General features: G+C 52.7%; 8 protein-coding genes across 8 annotated transcripts; 2 read left to right on the forward strand and 6 right to left on the reverse strand.

The window, feature by feature from the left end:
• Positions 1 to 96: 96 nt before the first annotated feature.
• Positions 97 to 2,181, reverse strand: J4E86_001324 (uncharacterized protein; the record flags this gene model as incomplete). The annotated part of the gene is made up of 1 exon (XM_051441894.1): positions 97 to 2,181. The coding sequence occupies one exon, from the start codon at positions 2,179 to 2,181 to the stop codon at positions 97 to 99; it is 2,085 nt and encodes a 694-aa protein (XP_051308065.1).
• A 354-nt stretch (positions 2,182 to 2,535) lies between these two features.
• LIG4 (DNA ligase (ATP)) lies at positions 2,536 to 5,508 on the forward strand (the record flags this gene model as incomplete). The annotated part of the gene is made up of 1 exon (XM_051441895.1): positions 2,536 to 5,508. The coding sequence occupies one exon, from the start codon at positions 2,536 to 2,538 to the stop codon at positions 5,506 to 5,508; it is 2,973 nt and encodes a 990-aa protein (XP_051308066.1).
• Positions 5,509 to 5,591: 83 nt separating this feature from the next.
• On the reverse strand, positions 5,592 to 7,212 carry J4E86_001326 (uncharacterized protein; the record flags this gene model as incomplete). Its single annotated transcript, XM_051441896.1, has 2 exons — positions 5,592 to 6,286; positions 6,333 to 7,212. The coding sequence occupies 2 exons, from the start codon at positions 7,210 to 7,212 to the stop codon at positions 5,592 to 5,594; spliced, it is 1,575 nt and encodes a 524-aa protein (XP_051308067.1).
• Positions 7,213 to 8,135: 923 nt separating this feature from the next.
• J4E86_001327 (uncharacterized protein) lies at positions 8,136 to 8,735 on the forward strand (the record flags this gene model as incomplete). Its single annotated transcript, XM_051441897.1, has 1 exon — positions 8,136 to 8,735. One exon carries the CDS (start codon positions 8,136 to 8,138, stop codon positions 8,733 to 8,735), a length of 600 nt encoding a protein of 199 aa, XP_051308068.1.
• A 1,429-nt stretch (positions 8,736 to 10,164) lies between these two features.
• On the reverse strand, positions 10,165 to 11,963 carry J4E86_001328 (uncharacterized protein; the record flags this gene model as incomplete). The annotated part of the gene is made up of 3 exons (XM_051441898.1): positions 10,165 to 11,545; positions 11,597 to 11,634; positions 11,685 to 11,963. 3 exons carry the CDS (start codon positions 11,961 to 11,963, stop codon positions 10,165 to 10,167), a joined length of 1,698 nt encoding a protein of 565 aa, XP_051308069.1.
• Positions 11,964 to 12,688: 725 nt separating this feature from the next.
• On the reverse strand, positions 12,689 to 13,893 carry J4E86_001329 (uncharacterized protein; the record flags this gene model as incomplete). The annotated part of the gene is made up of 3 exons (XM_051441899.1): positions 12,689 to 13,467; positions 13,521 to 13,640; positions 13,707 to 13,893. 3 exons carry the CDS (start codon positions 13,891 to 13,893, stop codon positions 12,689 to 12,691), a joined length of 1,086 nt encoding a protein of 361 aa, XP_051308070.1.
• Positions 13,894 to 14,581: 688 nt separating this feature from the next.
• Positions 14,582 to 16,210, reverse strand: J4E86_001330 (uncharacterized protein; the record flags this gene model as incomplete). The annotated part of the gene is made up of 1 exon (XM_051441900.1): positions 14,582 to 16,210. The coding sequence occupies one exon, from the start codon at positions 16,208 to 16,210 to the stop codon at positions 14,582 to 14,584; it is 1,629 nt and encodes a 542-aa protein (XP_051308071.1).
• Positions 16,211 to 16,606: 396 nt separating this feature from the next.
• Positions 16,607 to 18,226, reverse strand: J4E86_001331 (uncharacterized protein; the record flags this gene model as incomplete). The annotated part of the gene is made up of 1 exon (XM_051441901.1): positions 16,607 to 18,226. The coding sequence occupies one exon, from the start codon at positions 18,224 to 18,226 to the stop codon at positions 16,607 to 16,609; it is 1,620 nt and encodes a 539-aa protein (XP_051308072.1).
• Positions 18,227 to 18,343: the final 117 nt, after the last annotated feature.

Below are 18,343 nucleotides of genomic sequence, written 5' to 3' on the forward strand. Positions count from 1 at the left end.
GTACTACGATTAGGGGTATCTCTAGGATCTACAGTGACAATCAAGTCCAACGCCATGCCAATGCTTCTCTAAATCTCGTCTCCGTTTACTCTATTGTCAATGCTTGATCTTGACTTTAATCCCTACGCCCCTGGCGCTCTGCCATACACTGTCGCTAACTTTGACGGGCAACTTGCGTCCTTTGAGTCTCTGGTCTATCAACCATAAACCCACGACGAACTCGTATCTGCTCAACCTTCCCACCCCTCTATTGTCTACGAGGTCCCAAACTTCCTCCAATACGTGTGTGGGTAGTCGGCTTCTCGTCCAGATCTCTTTGACGAGGAGATTCAGCACATCGGCTGATGGGTCATCGTCGGGTGGTGCGTTATCCGGTGAGGGTATGTGACGACCCTTGTTGGCAGCCCATACACCTTCATAACGTTTCCGCTCCCGTTCGGTTATCTGGTCGCGCCATCGCTTTCGTGTCCCCTCATGGTGCTTATTCGGGTGTTTCCGCCCCTTGATGCCCATAATGCGTGTGCCCTTCTTCTTGTATTTGTCGACCTTGTTGTCTTCCTCATCGGAGGATGACGGTTCTTTGCGCATTGTAGTTCGCAGCTTGCCGGCGCTCTTCGGAGGGGATTGTTTGGGCGGCGAGGGCGATCGGTGGAAGGGCGAATGGTGATGATGCTGTTTGCGCGGCGGGAAAAGAGGCTCGACTGACATAGGTCGAGGGGCCGGCGAGACGTTGCGAGAATGGGAGGCTAGGGCGGCGCCCATTATGGCGCTCGAAAGAGACTCGCCAGTCATGTGCTGCGTGATCTGTTTGACAGATTCTCGCTGGTAGTTGTTATGGTACACTGAAGGCGACCCAGTTCTGTTAGCTGACATTGGTCGACGCGGAGGCGAAAGCTTCTGTAATGGAGCCATCGAGGCTGGGTTCTGGCTCTGGGTGCGAGGCTTGATCTGTATCGGGGCTGAAGGCTGGAGTTTGTTCGCAGCTCGCGCAGGTTCAGTCTTCCGCGCGGTCGATCGTCGCGGTGGAGGCAGAGCAGGTCTAGGCTTCTCGTCTTCCTCCTGGTCTTCTTTGGCTGACTTGAAAGATGTGGGAGTCGACGGTGACTGATAGCTTTCTACAGACGCAGACACTCTGCGGCGGTGTAAGGACGATGACTGCGTTGTGTCCTCCGACTTGGGCCGTGTTTGCCGCGAACCTCTCCGCTGCGGCTTTGAAGGTGGGGACGTGGATGTATTGATTGCCGCCAACTGCACCGGCTTCTGTTTGATTGGGGGAGACTTCAGAGGGTCTTTCTTGGGTGTATTGAAGTATGCCTGATCGCTGCTGCCATCAGCATATTGTGGGGGCAGCTGGATCTTGTGCTTCGGTTTCGGCTTGACGGGCGGCGGTGTCTGCGTTCTGACTCTCTGCAGCGGCGCATCATCTTTCGGCTCGGGAGGCAGTTTGAACGCACGTTGTGGCTTGGGCGATTTCACAGGGGGTGGTGAATTCTGCGCAACGCGTATCGGTGCGGAAGGCTGCTTCGTGGGTGTGCTGGGTCGCGCCTGCTCAAACATCTTCATGAGCGAATTCGTTGGCGGTATGGGCGTCTCGTCGGTGGCCTTGTGTTGTGGCTCTGGTCGTCGGGCATTGCGCGCAGCTGCAGGTGACTCTAGGCTGTCTCTCCTCTTCCGCGACTGTTGTATGGGCTTCTGAGACTCGAGTCTCGCAAGCACATTCCCTACGCTGCCCGAGGGAGGCAGTGCATCCCGCTCGTTCGGCTGCTGTTCGCTCATGGCGGGCGGAACAACGGCCTTGGCCTGGGGTATAGGCCTCAGAGGGCTGTGTCGAGCTGCCGCAAGCCGTGCCGCGATATTCGAGGGCGACGAGACGCGGTCGGGGTGATCGTCAGGCACGCTCAGCGATGCCGTGCTGTTCGAATGGGATAGGTTCGGCTTACTGACGCCTACGGAACCACCGGTATGGTCCCTCCGCAAGGATGCCGGATTGCCTGTGCCGACTTTGGTTGCAGCGAGCAAAGCCCCATTGTCTCCCCCAGTATACGTGTTCACTAAAGGCTTCGGTTTCGCGGGAGGTTTGGAGAAGGCTCGAGCGGCACCTTGTAGCGCAGCATCCCGTACATTGTGTTGGGTGTCGCCGGTCGACTGCGGGACCCAGCCCTGCTTACGTGCAGCGCTCATTTACGGTCCATTGGATGGTGAGTAATAATGACGTATACGGACAATTAGGGGACAGTAGTGCGGTTGGAAAAGGTGTTTTGGCGCGACATGAAAGCAAAGAAACGAAGGACTAAAGGGAAAACGAGTGTTGTGGAGTCGCAATTCCCCCAGTTTCCAAGATTAGTATCGTCAGCCTTGTGAATCACGGCGTAGGTACCCACTGGCATGGGTGACGCCTTGGGAGATGCGCTAGCTCGTTGCAGCCTGACAGCCACGTGATCACGCGTAATGCGGCTTCCAGGCAACCACCACGACCCTGCCTTCATATACAAACAAACCTTACACCCGTCGACGCACTCCTCCAATGCACCCAAAATGGCAGAAGATATACCAATGCCGGATGAGGAGGCGGTTAGGGAGAACACGCTCATGTATGGTCATGACGATGAGCTCGACGACAAGTACCCTACCCGGCCGCTGAACCTCCACAAGACGCCCCGCTTCCATACCCTGTTCACGGACCTTTTCAACCCACTCATGGAAACACAGAAGAGGAAGCAGCCTGTGGGAGCTCGTCGAAGAGTCGGGCCTCACGGACACTCCAACCTGTCACCCCATGAAGCGAAACGCAACATCATCGAAAGATATATTGCAAATTGGCGAAAGGAAGTTGGTAACGACTTCTACCCCGCAATGCGTCTCATGATTCCCGAAAAAGACAGAGATCGAGCCATGTACGGTCTGAAAGAGAAAGCAATTGCCAAGATTTTGATCAAGTGCACCAGCATGAAGCCCAAATCTATTGATGCCGACCACATAACGGAATGGAAGCTACCTAGCCAGCTCAGCTCAGCTTCGAATGCATCTGCGGGCGACTTTCCTGGACGATGTTACGATGTCTTGTCAATGCGGCAGATGAAGACCGAGTACAGCGACATGAGCATCGCCGAAGTCAACAATGCTCTGGACAAGCTGTCGCAGGTTGGCGCCGAAGAGGAGCAAGTCAAGATCTTCAAGCGGTTCTACCGAAGGATGAATGCGGAAGAGATGACTTGGCTCATCCGTATGATCCTTCGTCAGATGAAGATCGGCGCTACTGAGAAGACACTCCTCGACATCTGGCATCCGGACGCGGAAACACTGTTCAATATCTCGTCAAATCTGCGGCGAGTGTGCTGGGAGCTCTTCGACCCGGAGATTCGTTTGGAGGGCGAGAGCACTGAGCTGAGCTTGATGCAATGCTTCCAGCCACAGCTAGCTCAGTTTCAGGACAAAGTAGGTAACTTTGAGAAACTGGTGAACCGTTTCCAAGCAAATGCAGACGATGACACGTTTTGGATTGAAGAGAAGCTCGACGGGGAGCGCATGCAGCTCCATATGATTGAAGATCCCGACGCACCTGGCGGAAGGACTTTTGGATTCTGGTCACGTAAAGCCAAAGACTACGCATACCTCTACGGCAGACACTTCGAGGGCGACGAGGCCGGTGCACTTACACGTTTCATCGAAGACGCCTTCGGAAAGAACGTACGGAACATCATCCTCGATGGGGAGATGATTACCTGGGATATGGACAGGGACCACATCGTGGACTTCGGTACACTCAAGACGGCAGCTATATCTGAGAAAGAGAATAAAACCGACAAGGATACTGGTCAGCGGCCATTGTTTAGGGTGTTTGATTGCGTCTATCTGAACGACAAATCACTCACACAGTACACGCTACGCGATCGACGTCGCGCCCTTGAGAGTGCTATCAAGGGCAAAAAGCGTCGTCTAGAGATCCATCCTTACATCGAGGCACGCTCGCATACCGAGATTGAACCGGAGTTACGGAAGGTCGTTGCAGAGTCATCCGAGGGTCTGGTGCTAAAGAATCCGCGCTCCATGTACTGTCTCAATCAACGGAACAACGATTGGATGAAAGTGAAGCCAGAATACATGTCAGAGTACGGCGAGTCGCTCGACTGCATTGTTGTCGGCGGATACTTTGGCACTGGGCGTCGCGGTGGCGCCCACTCATCCTTCCTCTGTGCATTGCTGGAGAAGGACACGATAGTGGCGAAAAATCCACTGTGTAAATCCTTTTTCAAGGTCGGTGGTGGATTCACTAAGGAAGAATACGCTGAAATAAGGAGTCGCACGGAAGGTAAGTGGCATAAATGGGATCGTCGACAACCGCCTCCGTTCATCGAGCTGGGCGGTGACGACTGGAATCGGCAACACGAGCGGCCAGATGAATATATCCAACCCTGCGATTCCGTCGTCCTGGGGTGCAAAGCAGCAAGTGTCGAGAATAGTGACAAATTCCGCATGGGATACACGCTTCGCTTTCCCCGCTTCCAAAAACTCAAGAAAGATAAGCGATGGGATCAGGCGCTTTCAACACAAGAGTGGCTGGAAGTAAAGAGCCGAGCGGAGACAGAGGTCAATGAGAAGGAAAAAGAGTTCAAGATCGAACAATCCCGAAGGAAGAAAGTCAGGACAACGAAGAAGCCGTTGACGGTGGTCGGCAGCGACGCCATCACCACACCGTACGCAGGCCCAGCATCCAAGATCTTCGAAGGCCTAACCTTCTTCATAATGACCGAGCAAATCACCCCATCAAAGAAGTCCAAAGCCGATCTCGAAGCCCTAGTCAAAGCCAACGGCGGCAAAATCGTACAGCGCGACTCCATGGACAAGAACCTCATCATTGTCGCAGACAAGCGACTAATCAAAGTGGCCTCGCTGGAGAAACGCGCAACAAACAACATCTTCAAGCCCGTCTGGATCCAGGATTGCATCAGGCAGAACGAGGTAGACGCTACTCCCCTGCCATACCTACTCCCGTTCGAGCCGAACAGGCACATGTTTTATCTTCATGACGACGATCAACTGGACTACGAGAATAATGTTGATGAGCATGGGGATTCGTATGCGCGCGATGTAGCGGATGTGGACGAAATGAGGAAGTTGCTGGAGGGTGTGTCGGTGCCAGAGGATGATGAGGCGTTTGAACGAGAGGGGTTTCTGGATCAACTGGACGATCATGGGGAGTCGTTTGCGCATCTTAAGACACATATGTTTGGTACGGTGAAAGCTGCCGTTCAGAACGATACTGGGCGTCCAGATGGTATGCTGAGAGTACGGCTAGCGAGAAACTACATCCAATTCGGGGGCGGCGTGGTAACTGACGACATAAACGCGGAAGGCGTCACACATGTCGTTGTGCTGGATGAGCAATCTCCGACGAGGGACGCGAAGAACAAAATCACAGGACTTGCCAGAATCGTTGGCGTCGTCTGGGTTGAAAAGTGCTGGAAAGAGAGTACCATGATTGACGAGGAGAGATATCAATGGGGCTGAGCAACGCCGCAGATGGAGGGTTAGTTAGTTACATCTCTTATGATACCACGAAGCCTTCATAGCAATCTTATTATATTCGCTTCTCAAAACGTGCTCCCACTAGTCAAACCGCGCTTCCAACCTCTCTTGGTCCTCTCCCCGGTACTCGTCCTCGTCACCCTAAGCTCCCTCTTCTCCACAACGAGCGCGCCCCTACTCTGCGTCAACCGTTTCCTCAGCTCATCCTCCTCTAGGTAATTCGCCTCCGCACCCAACTCCTCCCGTATCGCAGCCGAGTAATCCATAATGCTGCGCAAAAGCCCCGGTCTCCTTCCACTTCTATACATCATCGATCCGCGTCGTGTATCGAGCCACATGCCGACCATAATACAGACCCAGACGAAATTGAATATCGATACCATGAAGAGGAAGATGTATGAGAAGCCCCATTGGTACGTTTCGCTAGGCTTGCAAGATCCGTGGTCCAGCAGGTAATACCCGGTGTAGGAGTGGTTCGCATCTGGCCGTGTTTCAAAAGCGTATTGAAGTCTGGGATCTTTGTTGAGACTTTTGCTGGAGTCTAATCCATAATCATCAGTGGGAAAGCTTGCGATGCGGAGGCTGCGAAACGTCGATGTCGTGTTGCCGTCAAACACCCAGTCAGCCGTGATATTGGGGTTCCGAATTCCATTGGTCATATTGAAACCGCCGGCGAATTTGATCTCAACAGATGGTACTTTAGTGTCTAAATCTCCTACAAAGAAGAATGTGTAACTCCAATTGCTGAACTGCCCCATGTCTAAGACACGTCAGTTGAGACCTAGAGATACTCCTAGCATACTTACGATGGTGAACGGCATCAATAAGCGGCTGATCATCCGCTGTGACGATGAGCGGTGCTTCCAAACCCACCCTATCCGCGTCCTCGATGATGTAAGCCACGTCCTTAGCTTTGCTCCATTCCATGAGATTGCCATCAAAGTCCTCGATATACGGCTGGTAAGTCGTGATATAACCGGTCATAGCTGCCATTAACGTTGGGAACGCGATTACATAGAGGGTGGATAGCAGCATTGAAAAGATAGCGAGCCAACGGAACAAGCGCTTCCACGTGCACGCTCCATAAGCCAGGAATTCCTTCCCTAGAACACCGAGCGTAGCCATTGTTGTTGTCTCGAAGGCTACAGCGGCGTAAAGTTTGTAGGACGTGTGATGCATCTCCATGTGATATACCAGCCACTCGTTGAAGACGCGGTAATTCACCCATGCCAACAAGAGTTGTCCGCCTCTTCCAATGATCAGGTCCCATGCGACATCGATCACCTTTACCTGCGTAAAAGTGAGAGCACCGAAGCTCAAGTTCGGTGTAAAGAAGTAGGAGGAATCCATGATGCGCCATGTTGCTCCGGTGGCTTCTTTCCAAAGGCCGTTCGGGTAACAGTCTCGTCCCATGATGTAGCCCTGCGATACCGTTTCCGCCGCCGCAGCGAGGCCGACAATGCCGGCAAGCGCAAGAGGTATTGCCAACAAGACGCCAGTTACTCGCCAAGGGAAAGGTGACCACTTCTCGTAGAATGTCATCCTGCGATCCTTTCGGGGCCATTCTTGGGGCGATTCGGACTTGGCGTCACTGTGGCTGTCGGCCATGGGGAGCAATTCGGCGCTCCTTCGTGCATCGTCATCAGCGTCCTGGCGAACGGCGGAAAATTGCGTCGTAGATTTCATCTCTGAAGCGAAGCAGTGCGCGATGCATACCAAGGAAACAAATCACGAGCGGACGTGGCGACGTCAGCCTTATCTGAGACGACTTGCAGATCAGGCGTATTTTCAGGCGTCCTGCCAGTCCGCGGATTTGCGCAAGGCGCAGCCCCCCAAGCCTTTGGGGGCCAGATCTCTACCAACGAAAACAACTCTGCTTCGTAAAAGCGACGAATAGCTAACGGTGTGTCTCCATTATCGAGTCGTTGCAGTACTTGGGTGAGTGCGTCATAGGGTTGGTTGGTAGAATTGCAGGGCCGGCGGCAGCGGCATCTGTAACCACGCGTTCACCATGGAGAGTGAGGATGCTCGGTTGTATGAAGGCATGTGCCGAAGTCTATAAAGACAGAGTCTATTCCTACCTAGCAGATGAGGACAGGCGTACAAGTTCTTGTTCGTGAGTGTCGTGATAGAATACTAATCAAGTCTCCTGGCCCATCCACGAGCCTGGAAGCCGCACCCTCACGCCAAGGCACTAACAGTACAGTACCCACCAGAGAGACGTGAAAGTCATCAAGCTGCAAGTAACCTCCATCATTCTACGATATAACACGAAAATGTCTCTCTGAGCGATAGCCGGTATCACCCCGGATGCGCAATGAAGTATATATTGAGTTCTCGCCGGCACATAGCTAAGTTCGGTATAGCGCCGCGCACCCCGCTCCCCAGCAGGGCAGGTACCGAGCAAGGAGGTACAAAGGCTGATAGCACTTTATATTGTCTCTAGCAAGATGATTCGCTCGTAACACAGTCGTCACGCGACAGCCTGTAAACACAATGCGACGTCGCGGGTGCAGACTTGCGGTTATCTGTCCCTGCGACAGCAACCTTATACATCCAACCCCCCTACTGGTGTCGCGTTGCTCAAATCAACCACATGAGAAGCTAACATGGCAAACATTTGGACAGCCCGTACAGTCCTTCTAACCGGCCTAGTCGTCTCCCTCCTCGGCGCCTTCTACATCTACCAGTCCCCCACGCCGCTCAACTTCAGCATGCCGCATCCAAGTTCCAGTGCGAACAGCATACCGGGATTAGAGTTTACACTAAGCCAAATATCTCGGTCTCCGCCTACTCTGCTCGTTACGCTCAAGAACACCAGTCCAGATACTCCGTACACGATCTTGAAATGGAATACACCACTTGACGCCTCCGCACTCAACACTGGCGTTTTCATGGTTACTGAGTCGGAAAGTGGGGAGGAGGTGAAGCAGATTGTTTTGCAGGTTAATCGCAAGATGCCTCCACCGCAAGGCTCACTTGTTACGATTACGCCTGGGACAGAGGAAGAGGTCGAGGTTGTATTTGACAAGCCGTGGATGCCCAAGCGCAAGCCAGCGAAGTACATGGTCCAAGCAAAAGGCATATGGAAGGGTGTTTGGGGGAAGTATGGGGAAGAAGTCACGAAGGAAGAGTTGTATGCTTACGCTGACAGCCCGTTCAGTGGATGGAGGTTTGCGACGGGTGAGGTGGTCATGGAAGTAGAGTGAAGAGATCAAGACGATAATGTGGGTAAAGTGGCAAAGGATTTTACAGTATTTGATTCTTTTTGTAACGACAGAACTTGTTCTGTTTTGACTAGCAGCCTGCTGATAGCCCGACCGCCCAGCAGCTGTCATGTACATTCTTTCTCCTCCATCGCGTTCCTCTCGCACTTCAGCTTTGTACGTGCAATGATCCCACGGTTCAGCCCAGCCAAACCATCATAGGATCTTGCACTGCAGCAATGTCTGCCACAGATACTGCTCAACATCAGTACCTTATCGCCATCGTATTTCCGAATTCACATACCTTGCTTGGCTTGCCCATGCGTTCTCTTATCGAGATTCGTGACTTGTTTGACGATGTTGATGAGAAGGCCGATGAGCCGAAGGTTGATGAACCGTGAGATGATGTGCGCTCCATCTTGTTTGTGGCGACTAAGTGTACGCGTGTGTATGTGTTCGTATGTGTTTGAAACGGTCAAAAACAGGAAAGACGACTCGATATGTCCAGCAGTAATGAGAGTGATATAGGAAGGAATGACTTGATGATGATACTCCAACACAGCAGCGACGAACCCAAAATATATACTCAAGTACCTACCCAAACCTTCAGCCCAACTTCCCATCAAGTTTGGTTGATCGACCCTCATCGACCTCGCAGATCCTCACCCAGTCCAGCCCAGCCCCATCGCCGTCCCAATCCACCGCCCACCAGCACCAAAATTTCTCTAAACTCTAAACTCTATTCCAACACCCGGGTCAACAAGCCACCCAATAGCAACCGCAACACCCATCCAACGCGCCAACGGCATCACCCGCTAGAAACCGTATTTCGCGCCTTTCCGCCTCCACGCGAACGAAAAAGCAAAGACGGACATGCAGATGGGGCCAGGGCCAGCACGTCAAGCTGGAAAATCTGAAACGCGGAGCATGGCGCGCCAACGGCCTACCCCGTCTGTAGTTCGGATTCGGTGCGAGGACCACAACGCGGTTTAGCTTGCGTACATTTGCAGGCTGCGAGAGTGGGGATATGCAGGTATGTCTGAATGGAGAAATAGCTGGTGAGGAATAGTGGGGAGGAAAATGTCCGCGGAGGCGGAAGTTAATCATCAGGATCTTTGGTGATGCGTTGGGTTGTTGCGCGATGCGCGAGGTTTGCAACGACTCGTGCAGATGACCCACCGGCATAATTCTTGGTCGGGGAAATCTTTGCACTTTGGGTGAGATTGTTCGTATTGGAGAGGAAAAGAGTGCGCCTTAAACTCAGACTTGGGTCTGATCTTGGTTTGCGCTGATCGTTGAAGATGCACTGAGATGTGATATGCAGGAAAGTTGTGATGGCTTCGAGTAAGGAAAATCTTTCCAGCACGTCTATCGCAAGCATGTCGAAAATATGAGGCTACAGTACCCTGACGCAACCCCATCGAATGCCATCTCAATTCCCATCAAGCCCATAAGCTTGCAATACGCGTTTCGCGACGCCCTCCCCACTCCAATACGCCCCCGTCACCGTCCCCAATGCAACAAACGGCGCACAATGTTCTCCCGCCAACCAAACACCGCGTTGCGGAACGCCTCTTCGTAACGTCTCCACATCTTCGTCACCCTTCTCAAGCCCTACCTGGAAATTGCAGTAGGAGCCGTACCCGGCGAGTTCGTCATTTGCCCAGGCTGTTGCTAGGATGGCTGTAGGGGTGCAGGAGGGGTCTTTGGGATTGTAGTTGGGGAGTTTGGTGTAGTAGGGTGCGAAGAAGGACTCTAGGAGGGTGTTGTGCTTTGTTTGGGGATTAGAGGCGAGGAGTTGCGCGATGTGCAGGCTGGTTGGGCCAAAGGTGTAGAAGAGGAGGGTTGGGTGTGCTGAGCCTTCTGGTAAGGCGGCCAGGTTGACGGCTTCTTGGTCCCAGGATTCGGGGTTTGTTTCAGATGCATAGGTTGGATGTGTCCAGTGTGTGAAACCTGGGTAGTGAGCTGGGTTGACTGGTGAGTCTGTCGCTTGGTGGATGGGCGCCGTCGTTGCTGTTACGTTCGGTTTGCTGAGATCGCGGGACGCGGATGGCGAGGTTGAGTCATTGGTGATGGGCTCATTCCAGAAGGCCTTTGGGAAGCTGATGTAAACCTTGTCTAGATGCCCGTACCCTAGACTTCCAACAGCCTCTGTCAGTCGTTTCGGTAATTCTGGAACGAAAGCCCCGAGATTACGCTTTAACCAGCCCAGTGGAGCTGTCATGATGACCTCGTCAAAGGTCATGCTTTGTCGGCCTTCAACTTCGACGGTGACGCGTGTATCTTCGGTCTTATCTCCTGATATGATCCGCTGCACTTTATGCTCAAACAGCATCGTCGCGTCCTTCAGTGCCGGCTCAGCGATCTTCTTCAGTACCTTGTCGTACGTAGATGCGACGAAGAGATTCTCGCCATCGATGCACTCTTCAAGCCAGAAGAACTTTAGGCTTTGCCTCTGAACGGGCGATCCAACGAAGGCGCCCCACATCTCCGCCATTTGGAGGATTGTTTGCTGCTGCTTCTTTGCTTCATCATTCTTGTTGGGGAACATTTTCACGACCTGTTCTTGGAAGTAGTCATACAGGCTTTTCTCCGCTGGTATCGTCGTTGAAGTCTCGTTCGACAGCTTCATGGCTTGCTCGATGATGGCCCACACATGCTCGGTGTTCTTTGCCGCGTCTTTATCCGACATGTGGTTCCCCTGACTGTCGAAGACTGATTGACGACCATCCCAGTTCATGGTAGTAGTTTTGGTCTCTTTGGCCAAATCCAGTATAGGGTTGTCGTCAGTCCCGTGTATCCAGTTTGGCCCACTTGCCAGCACGGTCAGTTCATACAAGCTACATCGAGAATTGCGAACTTACAGGTCAACCCTGTGGCCGAGCTCATCGCTTTGGCATAGCTGACAGCTAGTTAGTGTGCGTCAAAACTTACACAGCTGATTGGACATACTCTTCCGCCAACCCTATTCCGCCCTTCCAGTATCGTGACCTTAACGCCCTGCTTCAGCAGCAAATCCGCACATCTCAATCCAGCGACACCAGCGCCCACAACGCAAACATGCGGTATCTTGCCCGCCGCCCTCCGTATCATGTTCGCCTCGTCCATGTAGCCGTGATTGTGTGGCGAAGTAGACAGGTCTTTCGATATTCGAGTCTGCCTCTCAGGCGTTGTTCTATCAATCGCGATGTCAGCCCTGCGAACTGCATTCTCGTTGCCAATGTTGCCCATGCCGATGGTGCGCGATCAAAGATGATAAGACGATTGTATTGAGGAGGGATAAAATGGGCCAAAATAACGCGATTCGGAGTAGCCAAGGGAATCTTCACAAGCAAGGCTGCCAAATCAGTTCCAGCGCAACGTTGTTCCGAGAATGAAAGTACAATGTGGTTGCCGCGCTAGTGGCAACGCGAAGATCGTGCTGCAGAGTGTATTATGCTGGCTGCAAACCGATAGAACTAGAGAGAAGATAGGGAGAAAGTTTGGAAGAGGTGTTTTTGTTGGCGAGAAGGCTACTATAGAAAAGGTAGACTGGGTGGCACAGTACCTTTAAGCGCGGATAGCCGTTCACGTACCTTGGGATCTTGTCCAGGCTGCAAGAGGAAGCGGCTCGTCAAAATCGGTCTTGTGACGGTCTCAAAAGCCAATACGTTGTCTAAGCAATGCCAACGTGATGCTATTATGTTGGAAGTGAGGCGTGTGATAAGATCGCTGTTGTACGCTGTCATGCACGTCAGATCGCGAACGGCAGGCGCGACGCTAACTTTAGTTAGTGCCACGAGGCCAAACCAGGCACATGATTGGACGAAATGGAAGATAAACTTGAGCTCAACGCTGTAGATTTCTATCCGAAGGGTACACTACGAGTATTGTCCTCGTACGTGGTGGCATATCATTGCCGTGGTATCATATCTCATCCATCATCCATTAAGATCATCCATTCCTCCGCCCTGCCCCTATTTGTCCTTGGAGCCGATGTGAAGCTTGTTCTTCATCTTCTCCTTCAAGTGCGACATCTTTCCACCCTTCTCCTCGCCGCTTGGGGATGTAGTCAAATCGGCAGACTCGGACTTGCGACCTGAATGCTCTCTAGTCATACCTGCGGCACCGTCAGTACTACCCTGACTTTGTCCGGGTTCCCGTGTCCACAAACCAGAGGCAGCGTTCTGTTTGGCAGCAGCCGCTTCGAAGTTGCTGCTGTCAGAAGGAACGCCTGTTGATGTCCACTCTGGAGTGTCGCGGTTCGCAGAGGCCTTCTCGGCATCAGTCTTAGTGTCGGTATCAGCGCCACCCGCGTATGTGCTTGAAGCACCGGTTACAGAGTCGGGAGCAGTGGTCTTGATGGCGGGATCAGGGCTGGTAGTTGTGGTTGCCGTGGAACTAGGAGCCGCAGGAGTAACATCGCTGGGACCAGTAGGACCAGCACCTGGCGCACCTGAACGACTGATGTCGTCAAGTGGGGTGTCCTTCCAAAGCTTATCCGTTACTCCAGCCTTGTCCGTGATGCCAGTGGCCTGGGTTGTAGAGGAGGTAGCGCCAGTGTTTGACGTAGCAGCGTCGGGGTTGAGGGGGACGATGGGCATGCCAATGTAGGACGGGTCCTTGCTATCCGAGTAGATCTTGGGGTCGGTCGATGTTTCGGTCATGGTCTCGGTCGGTCCCTTGGTGGTAGGGTCGAGCTTCAGGAACTCATCTGTGCCAGAGGTCTTCTCGGCTGCCTTCTCGGTCGCCTTGGCTGTGCGATACGTCAGTATTCTGTTCTACTAGCCGTCATTGTCGTATACTTACCATCGTTGCCCTGGTCAAAGGGCTCTGTTACAGTCCCCTTACCGAGCTCTCCAGAAACTGGCTCTTTGCCCGCAGTCTCGTTGTTCGAGTAGTCGAGGAAAGTTCCCTTATCAGCCGTCGCTAGAGGGGTCGCTATCAAGCGGGGTCAGCATACGTCGTCCAATGCGCGCGTTGGAGGGGACTCACCAAGATTGCCCTGGTCGTAGGGCTGAGTGACAGTGCCCTGACCCTGCTCACCGGAGATAGGCTCCTTGCCGGCAGTTTCGTTGTTCTTGGTCTGGTCGACTGCCTCGTCCGCCTTGGTCTGGTCGCCGTAGATAAGCTTGGAGGCTGCGCCAGCAGCATTGCTTGCGAGGTTGGTGATGGTCTCCATTCTGACTGTGTTTTACAAAGGTCAATTGTAAGAGTAGAGAGGATGAAGTGGGGGAAACTGGGTATCGCGAGTATGCGCGGAGTCAAAGAGTCCGTGTTGGCGCGTTATGAAGGCAGGCACGCGGGCAGTGACGTAGGTTCCTGCCGTGCCTGCGTTTGTCCCTGTTCTACCCAGGATTAAGCCACAGCCAACATCAACACCAACGGGACAATCTACAGCGAGTGACGATGTGGGGCTCATTTCAACCGTATACCTTGATTTAACCTCAATCAAGCTCGACAATGCCGCCAACATACCAATCAATCTCATGCACTGCAGCGGCCCGGAGCAGCGTCCAGGCGCTTCCAATGGCTGGCGTGTGCGGGTATCTGGCTTTAGGTCAAGGCGTACCACCCTAGATCTTGAGCTTCGTAATTGTGATCAGCTTGCTGCCCATGCTGGAAACTCGAATCTCGGCCGCGCGGTTTGAAAGCGACGCGGCTGGGTTGACGTCATAGTTAACCGCAAACATGTCAAACATAGGTCTTGGCGCGTTTTCGTGTGTGCCGCGATCATGGCCGGCGCCCTTCACATGCAACTCTCTACGCAAGAGTTTCGACGTTTCCACATTGAAGACACACATTTCAGCATGAATAGACGAACTGCCAGCTGACATCGCAATCTTGCCCCCCATTGTAGTTCTGTCCTGCTAATCTTCCGTTTCAAATAGACCCTGAACGACCATTCCATCCGTCCACTCAATCTCCTCCATCTGCTCTGAGCGAACCGAGTCCCCGCCTCCATCAGGCATATCGAAATGGAAAACAGTAACGCATCTCAATCTATCAACTGCGCATGGCCACTGGTCGGACTGCTCGCGCAAGATCTTGTCTGTAACCCATAGCTCGGGCACGCCTGCCTCGAAACGCACCGGAACATCGCCGCGCACCACCGCCTTTATAACGTCGACGAAGTCATCGGCTATAGGAGTCATCCTCTGCATGGTCCCCCGGCGTATCAGTTCTTCAGCGCCGTCCTGCCACATTGCAGCCTGTCGCATGGCATTGCAGAGAAGCTCACTGGCTCTCTCGTTAGGGCCATGTAAGACCAAGGAGAAAGAACCCATTGGCAGGTCCATAATCCATGGCATACTTGCTTCGTGTATCCACGTTGCAACATCCCAGAGACAGCGCTCGACACCGTAGGAACGTTCGCGATTAGGAATAAGCACAGTCCCCCAGATGTCGACGCGTCGCTCTATCCGAAGTCTAGGATTCTCGAGCAAATATGGAACAAGTCCGCGTGCGTGGGTCTGGGAGATTCCTAAGCTCGCGTAATCTTCCTGGATAACAATTTTGCGCACTTGGGCGCGCTTTTTGGGTGTAAGGCGCTCAAGGAATTGAATGGCTGCTGCCGCTGCCGAGAAGTATCTTTTGAATCTCTTGATGCGACCATTATGGCGAGTCCCGAGTTCTGGTGCTGGTGGAACATATTTCGCGACCTCATTAAAGTCCTTTTTCTCCGGAATCCACCAATGCGTGGGCCTCCACTCGATAATCTGGTATAGGGTGTCTCTCGTGTATACTGATGGCCGAGAGCGACTTCCACCCTGGTCGTTGTCGTTGTCATTATCCTCGTCCTCGGATTCGTCCTCGTCATCCGTAACCGGGTCACAGTCCAATGGAGCACTCGTCTTGGCGGATGGATCGTACTCTCCAAGAACGAGGCGCTCGAACGCTGGATGCGTGGCGATGATCTGAATGAGATCTTGAAGTATAGCATCTTTGACGAGATAATCCAATCTAGACGCATGGTAAAGGCGGCCTTCCTTCAGGCCCGCTCTACCCTCCCTGATAATCGTTTTCTCTAGCTCTTCCACTGCCGTGTTACCTGGATATCTCGAGCGCAGCTCTCTCAAGGCTTCTCGTGTGACAAGGGGATATGCATATGACAACATGATCCGGAGACACGTGTTGCGCCCGTCCAGGAGACTGCGGTAGAGAAAGGCTGCAGAGCTTGAAGTCTCAGTGCCAGGTATCTGCGGAAGGACGCTGAATCGGATCGTATTCGATTCAAACGCCAAACCGTCTATCTCTTGTGCCACCCTTTTGCAGGTGTAGATCAACGCGACATCGATCTTTTCTCCGTTGGCGAGCCGAAACTTCTGGGCCGATGGATCGTAGATATAACCTTGCTCTTGATGTGTGTAGTACTCATAGATTCTATCCCGCAGCTCTCGTGGCAGCTGGAAGAGAAGAGACTGATGTTGATTGTTCATGCTGGGTCCGTCACTATGACGAAGAGGGTCTGCGATGTTGGAAGTCTGCATTGAGAGCATGAAGGCAAGCGAGCGGTATCTCAAAGGCCTCCGAATCATGTTGAAGCGCTATCATTCGGGCAGGGTGAAGGTTTTTGTGTGAGGAAACGCGCAAGTTGGTAGGTGCCAGACTGATCAAGGGCGCCGCGGAGGATGTGAGGGTGGCGGCGTAGCTTCATTCCGTTGAGCATGCACAGTACGACTCATGTAGCAGGTCATTGGCTCGTTCGGTATGATAGCCGAACTTGTAACCGGCGGATTGTTCCCAGGTTGTCAGGTTACTGTCACAACATTATTGCATTACATAGTCTACATGTCATTTTGTCTCTGCTAAGGGATGGTCTACCCGCCAACACTAGTCCCACACTACAGCGACTCCTCCCCGGCCAAATGTCTCCACCCGTTTATCCTGTCCGCTTAAACCTCCCTCTCCTTGTACGCTTCACGCGCAGCGTGCCACCCACCCTCCGGCTCCTCGAAATCCCGAAGACGAAAGACATCGCTGACCTTGCTGGGCCATTCTCCCACATGCTCGCTTAGAATCTTCTCAATGTCCCATACTTCATCCATCTCTGCATCGAACCTCGCTGGTATCTCCCCGCGCAGCATCTCCTTGATCACGTCCGCGAAGTCTTCGGTGATACCTTGAAAGGGGTAGAACCGACGCTGCTCTCGCCGAGCAAGTTCAACAGTGCCCTCTAGCCATATCGCTGCTCTGGTGATGGCATCGCTGAGTTGCTGGCTTGCTGCTTCGGATGGACCGTGGAGGACCAATGTGAAGCAGTCGGCAGGCATACCCATTTGATACAAGATCTTGACTTCGTTGGTCCACGTTCCAATCATGATTACTATCTCATGTGTATGATGCTCGAAATAGTTGCTCCTGTACACGAACTCGGTAGGCCAGATATCAACCCTACGCTCTATTCGGACTTTGGGGTTTGCCTGACAGAATGAGATCAGGCCCTGCGCGTGTGTTATCGATGACGCTACACTTGGATGGTCCTCCTGGATGACGATCCTTCGTAGTTGTTCGCGGGCCTTTGGAGCAAGTCCTTCGAGAAAGCGAACCCCTACTGCTGCAGCAGAAAAGTACATATCGGGTACGTATTCGTGGTCAGGAACTGGATCATCAATTGTTGTGGGCCATGGAGGTAAGAATTCTGAGATCGCTTCGAGCTCGGCACGGTTGGGTATCGACCATAGTTGCGGCCTCCATTGTAATATGTCTGTTTGCGTCTCTCTCGAATATGAAGGTGGTCTCTTGATCCGAAATGCACCCAGGAGAGAATCATCGCTATCGCTGTCATCATCGCTGTCTTCATCGCTGTCTTCATCGCTGTCGTCATCGCTGTCGTCATCGCTATCTTCATCGCTGTCGCTATCGTTCTCGCTATCATAGTCGTCTTCGCTTCTCGTCGCCTTTCGCAATTCCAGGTCGTACTCTTTCGAGATGAGGTGGTAGAAATCGGGGTGAGTTGCCATGAGCTTTATGAGGTCTACTAGAATACAGTTGTCGCTGTTGTAATTGTCCAGAGACCACACGTTAAACAAGTAGCCACCTCGCAATTGCGAGTCATTCCCCTCTTGAGCTTTCTCTAGTATCCTTTGTGCCGCGAAGCTGTTCGGGTAGAGTGATTTTACGGTAAGCATGACTTCCACCGAGACGATAGTATGTGCCCACTTCAACATGTGTCGTAGCCGCACTTGGTGAGAAAGGATAAGCTGCTCATACCAGGAAGCATTAGAGGGTTGGCCTGTGATCTTTGGCAAACTGAGCAGCGTGCGAAACTCTACGCTATTCTTTCTGAGCGCCATTCCATTCATCTCCTTCGTCACTCGTTTGCACGTGTAGCTTAGTGCAAGCTCGATTGGATTTCCAGTGGGCAAGCGAAGCTTTTGGGTTGATGGCTCGAAGATGTACCCGTCTTCGTGGGTGTAGTAGTCGTATATCTCATCTCGCAACTCTCGCGGGAGACGAAAGAGAGGTGACTGATGTTGATCCAATACGCGCTGGGGGCTTTTGTCCGTTGCCATGGCTGCCAGGAGTGTTGTCGATTCTGAGAGTCAGTGTCGAAGAGACCTCGAGATGTAAAGCGAAGACAGGCCTCGCGAATTGTGTGGATAGTATTTGGAATTTCAGTAATCGGATGA

The sequence above is a fragment of the Alternaria arbusti genome (genome assembly GCF_024043155.1).
Source record: "Alternaria arbusti strain BMP 1465 chromosome Unknown scaffold_1, whole genome shotgun sequence".
Taxonomy (NCBI): Eukaryota; Fungi; Ascomycota; class Dothideomycetes; order Pleosporales; family Pleosporaceae; genus Alternaria; species Alternaria arbusti.